The sequence below is a fragment of the Branchiostoma floridae genome, chromosome 2 (genome assembly GCF_000003815.2).
Source record: "Branchiostoma floridae strain S238N-H82 chromosome 2, Bfl_VNyyK, whole genome shotgun sequence".
Classification (NCBI taxonomy): domain Eukaryota; kingdom Metazoa; phylum Chordata; class Leptocardii; order Amphioxiformes; family Branchiostomatidae; genus Branchiostoma; species Branchiostoma floridae.
Window position 1 is genome coordinate 34,523,448 of NC_049980.1, and position 7,579 is coordinate 34,531,026.

Genomic DNA, 7,579 nt, shown 5'->3' on the forward strand with positions numbered 1-7,579 from the left:
AGGACACAACATTATGGCAGGATTCGAACGATAAACCACCGTATCACTTAGATCTATGTATGAGTAGAAACTTACCACTCTGCCTTGCCGTCCATGACCACCACGATGAAGACGGCCATGGCGATGGCTGACCACACGGTGTCCCTGGTCACCGTCCAGGGCTGGACTATCACCACTTTGCCCTGAAACAGTGAGAACAGTGAGAGGTTTACGTTTTATGACACGTGAGGGACACGATACAAGGCAGGGCGCACATAGGCCAAGCCATGTTGCTAGCTATTGCCTCTTTCACCTGGGTTGCCTTTTTTTTTTGGAATCTGGTTGTCAACGAACACAGGCGACCCGGCTCTCCACGTTGAGACAGACGGTCAGTCACTGGACGTCAGTGATAATAAAGTTATGGTTTCAAAGGAAGAAGTCTTTTTATTCAGTGACACACCAACCTGATAAAAGTATTCAGTATTCACAGAATGAATTTTTGTCTCACCACCACCGGTTTGCTAGGGCATCCTCACTCCCCTGGGCACAAAGTCCCGCGAGGGGCATTGCCCAGTATTACGTAGATGTAGATGTAGATGTAGAAAGAAGTTAATGTTGATAAGAAGCTGTTGTCCTTACCGCGGGTTTGAGCAGGCAGCACAGCCCGATGATCAGCACATAGTTGGTGACGGCCGTGCCCACCATGGCGCCCACTCCCACGTCATTCTGACTGACAAACACGCCTGTGGAAATGGGAACATGGAGGCAGAAATGTCCATGTGCTCGTCAGAGAGAAGGGGAAGATAGCCTTGTGGGTGTTTGAGGCCGTAGGTACAGTGGACTGTCATCTACAGTGTTTGTGTTACGGTATAGGAAGGTGCTGCTGTATATCTATATCATTTGGGACTTAAATCATGAACAAATCTTTGTTATATTTTGTCTGACCCTTACATCTTCCTCATGACTTCAATGAGAATGACGCGTATAGGACGATTCAAGCGCCACATGTATATAGCATTGTTGATAACACAAACACCCAAACTGACCGATGAGGGTTGTGGCTAGTTCCGGCGCGCTGCAGAAGCTCCCCACTATCGCCGCTCCCACCACTCCGGGATCCATATCAAACCCTGAACAACAACAACAATAACTCGTTTGATATTCCAAAAATCTAAACCAATACGGTACAGCTCAATATGGTTTTGCTATGCTGGTAGGGATAAAGAATAATTACAAAGACCGTATAAGGTTGTTGACAATTGACCTGAATGATACACAGTTCTAGGAACGACATTGCACGTGTAGGTACTTGTTATCAGGCATAATTTAACGTTATAATGTTAAACGTTTGTTGTTTGATTTTGAAAAAGACAGTTATGTTCAACATCTGGGAGGATTGTGGACTGCCGTGTAGATTTTCAATGGCAACAATTATAGCCTTCAGCAATTAAAGATCCTGGCAGTCAGTCGTGAGTATTTTCCCGACCTTGTGAGCTTCCAGCATGATGTTTGTAGCATGTCTGCAGATGCAAATTTTCCACAATGCCTTTGAGACCGTTAGTATTTGGTTTGCGCACTCATGATCAGTTAATTTGAATTTAGTCTGCAATTTCACATGAAGCTTTAAAAATGCATAAAGATTGCGTTTTTCCATGATTGTAATTGGTGTAGTGACTGTCACTTACGCTCGGTGCAGACATATATGGCCGGCATGAAGTAGTCCTCACAGACGATGGCGGTAGCGAGGAACAGGTACAGCACGGCCAGTACATGCAGCAACACCGCTCCCTTAGCTCGCTGGTCCTCCGTGAACAGGTCCTGAAACACACACATCATGAGAAACAGGTACAGCACAGATACAACACAGGTACAACACAGGTACAACACAGGTACAACACAGGTACAACACAGGTACATCACAGGTACATCACAGGTACAACACAGGTACAACACAGGTACAACACAGGTACAGCACAGGTACAGCACAGGCTCAACACGGCAACCACATGCAGCAGGACAGCTCCCTTAGCTCGCTGGTCCTCCGTGAAGAGGACCTGTAATACACATGTTCATTAAGAACCTGCAAAAATTCGTGTTTTTTTATGACTATCATAGATTGGAAGTTGTTTCCTTCAGGTACATCAGAAGCCTCCTCATTAGCTAGCTTTAAACAACGCTTGCAGCTAAATTTAGATGTGCAAAGGTCAGGTGTGATAGATCATTTAGTGTAACCAGCTGCACGTAGTTAGGCAATTATTGTTGGGCAGCCTTTGCTGGGCGTGCGGAGCAGCCAAGCCAATAAGATGAAATAAGATAAACCAACAACGTTTCTTCAAATGAGAGAACACAATTTTCCTAAATTTTTCCTAGTCATCAAGGTGAAATCTCACGTGATAGCCTCTAAATCGTTCTATTTCATTTTGAGCATTTCCATCACTCTTGGCGTACAGTCATATTTTCTTACTCTTTTGTTGCGTCGGATCAATCAATAAATCAATCTATTTGTACGGGTACTAGTCTCTACCAGACTCCGGATCGCTGGAAAATCGTAGAAATGGAACAAATAGAGAGGAATATAACCGGCCAGGGAACAGCTCCGAGGATCGCGTGCTGTTCCCTTGCCGGTTATATTCCTCTGTCCGGCTTACTCCTCTGATTTGATCCATTTCTACGATTTTTCCAGCGATCCGGAGTCTGGTAGAGACTACGGGTACAGTGTCAGGCAAGTTCGAGAGTGATGAATTTATATGTTCAAAACATCAAAACTGCTATCTACGCAGTTGTTACTTGTGCGAAATAAAGAAAGAAATTGTGATATTGTGAATTGTTATTCGTTTGCAGGAAGAGTTCAGAATAGCTCACTAATTCGGGCGTACCTTCGGGTAGTGGTGGATGGCATTTCTCCTGACAGCTCGCGTGCAGTTGAGCAGTTTGGGAGCAGCACTGACATCTCTGGTGGACCGGGCGAACTCATCTGCAGTATGGGGGTATACTATTATTAAAAAACACAACATAGTTAAAATAGTTATAATTAGGATATATCATTGTTTATTTGTTGTTATTAACTTTATATCAAACTTAATGCATTTAGCCCCATTGGGACATGAACATGCAATAAACATCATTGTCATTATTGTTTATTCGTTTTATTGTTTATTGACTCCTTCAGTTGTTGAATGCTTATCACTGCAACATCTACTCTTTCAGGGGTAATAATTACACATAACACTTGGACACATGACATACACAGCATATAACATGTCATTCAGAATATCATAAAAACGCATGTGCTTTATCAAGTATCTCATGTGTCATTAGCTGAGCTTTGGATGTGTTTCATTAGCTGCTGTCTAAACATCTTGGATGTACTCATGGTTCATAACTCAGTACTAGTAGTTAGACAAAAGTAAAGGCACTGCCAGTGTCTCTGTCAGCAGGGCTAGCCCTTTGTAATAGCCACAGGCTAGTTGGGCAGCCCTGGCTGTGTGTGCTGAACAGCCAAACCAATAAATAAATTTCTTCGCTGCGGATTAAAAATGTATTCAATTGTCTGCGATGACTCTCTCTCATATATCTAATTGGAGATCGGAATAAACAAACAAACAAACAAACAATCAATCAATTCTGCTTCAATTCTTGGTATTTTTCGCAATTATTGGTTATCCACACATTACGATTTACGTTTTGACAAGATATTCAACATTTCCCTTAAGGAATGAACATATTTTCACCCAAGTCACAATTTGTTACATTTCTTAAAATTTCACCATCAGCCCCACCCTAATTTGGGCTCGGAAAACACTTTTAACGATCTTGGAGCTCTAGTCGATCTCATGACTATAATTTTCACTTTGCTAGGCAGATATTTTCATAGCGTCGGCAAACTTGGGTGCGCTCTGAGCGGAACCACTGTGACCTTGTCGGCCCCGGCCGTCAGTTCACCCGAGTTGGCTCAGAGACTACTGGATTACATCATATACATGTACTAGTTGGCTAAAAACTACTTGACATTATGAAGCATACACTAAGCTTCTTGGTCTTTGTGAATATGCTCTGTTTCTGTAACGTTATACATTTGTATTTCAAATAAAGCTTACTCGTATTTTGAGTGTAATTTCTGAGTGACGCTTCTGGTCCTGTTCTTGGACATAAAGTCCAATTGAAGAATAAAATGAAAGTGTCCACCGTTCTTTCACATCTATAGATACCATCTAGGGATAATTCTGTTGCTCGGACATGTCCAAAACTAAGGTGCCGAGTTGACCTGCGCTGGGTGCCGAGTTGTCCTGATTGTTCAGGGGCCCAGTCGTCCCAGGTGCCGAGTTGTAAACTATGTAACTGCGGGCCGAATGAGTTGTCTGAAAGCATGGTCCTTCTGTGTATTTTGTCTATGTATACCACTTGCGACTTTTTAAGCAGTGAAAGAACCCAATAATGAGACATTCTCTGTTTGAATTGCCAAAGAAATACATATTAGAGGTGATTGGCTGCATGACTTTTTTGTGTTAGCCAAAAAAAAAGACTGCCCATGTGCCAGGTGTTCGGCAGGGTGATGGATTGGGTAGTGAACACATCCAGGCGCAAAAGGCTACACATGGGTCTGCAAATAGAAGTTACTCAAGCAACTGGATATGATTTTGGAAACCATCAGAAGTTTCAGATAATATCGCTGTGTTTCGTCAGTGACATGACGAATTCGGAGACACTTGTTGTTCCGTCAGTGACACTGACGAAGTCGGAGACGCTTGTTGTTCATTTTTGTCCGTCAGCATTGCTGACTGTCTCGGGCCCTCTGTATTGCCTTGTTCCAATTCCAATCAAACAAAAAATATGAGAATGAGAATGATTTATTTGCAAAACATCGCAGCCTGTTAGGCTTAATGGTGTCCTGTAATACATTACAGGACAGTGCTCACATACTAGTATCAGTGTCGCAAGAGCAGGTCACAACAATGACATGTTTACAAACAATGCATGATAGGCTTATTCTCACTTCGTCGTAGTGGCCAGAATGTAGGATTGTATTAGCCTAGCTATAGTCGGTTTATAATGAGGGATGTAATTTCTTCTGTGCTACTCGTGTCTAAAGTTATGAATTCTATTTTCTCAGTAAAGTTGGGGAATCTATTTTCTACAAGTCTCCGTAGAAAACCTGGTTTCACTCACCAGATTGCGACAATTGATTTTCGTCGCGCGAGTCCCCAAGGAGAACGCTGACTCCGAACACCAGCAGGTTGAACCCCATCCACACGGCAAACCTCAGACCCAGGTGCAAGTTTCGCCTCTTCCTTCTTACAAAGTGTGGCATGACGTGTCAGTTGTACGAAGAAGTGCTCGGGACTAATGTCTCTTGTTGTCTGTTTGACAGGTGGTGCCTCCTGACGAGCTTCAGCACTGACCACAACTCTGTCTGCTTCTACTTCTTCGGGAGGCGCGAAGTTCTGTCTGCATGCTCCGCTGTTTCTGTTCTACATGTCACAACGATGTTTTACGAGCTACACTCACAATCCAAGAACGGGGAGTTCCAACCTCGCACCTCCGTTGTGACCCTACTGTCCGGACTGTCGGTCTGAACGCTTGTCTGCATCACCGGACAAACCGGGAAAACCGGCTTCCACACCTCCCGGATGATTTACATACTGCCGGTCACACAGCGCGAACCCTGAACTGTTGGAACAGTTGTTCCTTTTTCAGTCAAATCTACTTTCAGTCAAATCTGCCTCTACAAACCACCACGAACCCCGAACAAATCTAAATTTATAGACTCTTACTCATTCAATATCTGTATATTTCTGATACGCTGCAGAACAGATTTTTAAAACGATGTGAACTGCATGTTGAGAACGATTGTTGTAACTGTAGGCCTGCCGAAGGCTAGGATCACATTACATTTCCTAACCGGTGCCCGGAATTTTGAGAGGAACGAAAAGTATGGTTGAAGTAGACAAGAAACCACACAAAATAGTCATGGGCATTATTTTTTGTCTATGTCTTAATATAACGTGACACTTTGGCTGTTGATGCCCGCAAACAACCCGGGCGGGCCCCGGATTGCAAACCTCACCCTTGCATAACCCTAGTATCTACCAGACTCGCTGGCCGAATGGGGGGCTTTGGCCAAGTTAGGAATAAACGCCTAGTAGGAGTTAATTGGCCCAGGAGTGTTGGTCGACAAACTGTACTCCTCGCCAATCTAACTCCTCTAGTGTGTTTTCTGTCTTATTTGGCCCAGTTCTACTATTTTTTCAGCGACCCGTGGAGCCTGGTAGAGGCTAGCTTTTAAACCGTACATCAGACAACTCCATACATTTATCAGAGACTAACAGTGTATGAACCGGTGCAATGGCCTAGTGGGTAGAGTGTTTTTAAAAATGGTACATGCTGCTTTCTCTGCTTAGCACTCAGCATTCGGGAAAGAGCATGGAAGTTGATCACACACCACTACCAGTGGACTAGCCCCCTGCTGTAGAGATAGCGTTGTGTGGCCCAATGGCTACTGAAACGGAGATGGGCGCCGCCCTATGCACCATCAGGCGCGGGAAGGACTTTAACGTTTTTTTTAACGACAGTGTATGACTCATCGTACACTGAACAGTCCGTCCCATATCACAAAAGCCAGACTGATGCAGAAGTGGTCCTGTGTTCATGTCCTGATAATGCAATCCTGTCATTACTAGTGTGTGCTTTTTGTGCATGTGATTTCATATCTTTTAACATCAACAATATTCAGATATGCCCTGTTTCTGCAATGTTGATTGAATGAATAAAAGAAAGGATAAGGAATGTTTTATAAATAATAGACTCACCCCTTCTAGCTATCTTAGTTTGACTCACTTTTGGAATTCTTATCATGGATGTTAATCAAACACTAGGTCTGGCATGTAATGTTATAGACAAGTAAAATGTGTTATGAAATTGGGATAATAAATGACAGTATGTGGAAATGTCGTTTCGTAAGGACTCAGTCAAAATAAGGACCAACTTTAAGATAGGCTACCCTGATGCAATGGTTTTACACTACACTACATCAGACACCGTCACATGAATGAAATGTTTATTAGACGTGATAGTGATATGGCACAACACAAACATGTATACATGTATATATGTATATAACACTGTCGGATATTTCTACTGGTCACAAGACTCCATGAGTTTACATATCATTTAATATCATTAATCAATTTGTCCGCAATTACAATTTGGATGGCACAAAACAGAAGAGCGGCACCTGGCGGATCACAATGACCTTGCAGTTATCGACGCAACTTCATTCTCCAACTCTGCACTTCTACTTTATCCATTTTCATTTCTGAACGCGTCCAATTATACAGACTGTCTGTCTTTAAGGAAATAAAAATGTAATTCTGTAACTCTTGGGCCACACAACTTGTGCAAACCCTACAATAGTCAGCTGGAAGTGGTGTGTGTTCAACTTACATAATCTTTCCCAAGAGCTACGCAGAGAAAGCAGCATGTACCATTATTAATCTAAGTTATAAAGTCTTGTGACTCATTCGGGGATTGAATCAAATAGATGCGGGCAGGACTTTTTCTTTAACTATATATCAAAGACACGGCTTTCGAACTTTGCCTACTC

General features: G+C 42.9%; 1 protein-coding gene across 2 annotated transcripts; it reads right to left on the reverse strand.

Moving 5' to 3' along the window:
• Positions 1 to 71: 71 nt before the first annotated feature.
• On the reverse strand, positions 72 to 5,390 carry LOC118410310 (sodium/potassium/calcium exchanger 3-like). Of its 2 annotated transcripts, none has more exons than XM_035811888.1 (6): positions 5,146 to 5,390; positions 2,856 to 2,953; positions 1,665 to 1,797; positions 1,026 to 1,109; positions 619 to 722; positions 72 to 182 (listed from the first exon to the last, which is right to left on the reverse strand). In XM_035811888.1, the coding sequence occupies exons 1-6, from the start codon at positions 5,285 to 5,287 to the stop codon at positions 72 to 74; spliced, it is 672 nt and encodes a 223-aa protein (XP_035667781.1). In that variant the 5' UTR covers positions 5,288 to 5,390. The 2 variants fall into 2 exon arrangements, with proteins under 2 accessions (XP_035667781.1, XP_035667780.1); XM_035811887.1 differs by having other exon boundaries at positions 2,856 to 2,971.
• Between the last annotated feature and the right edge of the window lie 2,189 nt (positions 5,391 to 7,579).

What these genes read in the sequence shown, in the direction of transcription:
- LOC118410310 (XM_035811887.1), bottom strand. Translation starts at nt 5,287, where the DNA reads ATGCCACACTTTGTAAGAAGGAAGAGGCGAAACTTGCACCTGGGTCTG. An exon ending in CCATCCACCACTACCCGAAG is followed by an intron (nt 1,798 to 2,855) that starts GTACGCCCGAAT and finishes TGTGTGTTTCAG; the next exon opens with GACCTGTTCACGGAGGACCA. An exon ending in GCTGCCTGCTCAAACCCGCG is followed by an intron (nt 183 to 618) that starts GTAAGGACAACA and finishes TCACTGTTTCAG; the next exon opens with GGCAAAGTGGTGATAGTCCA.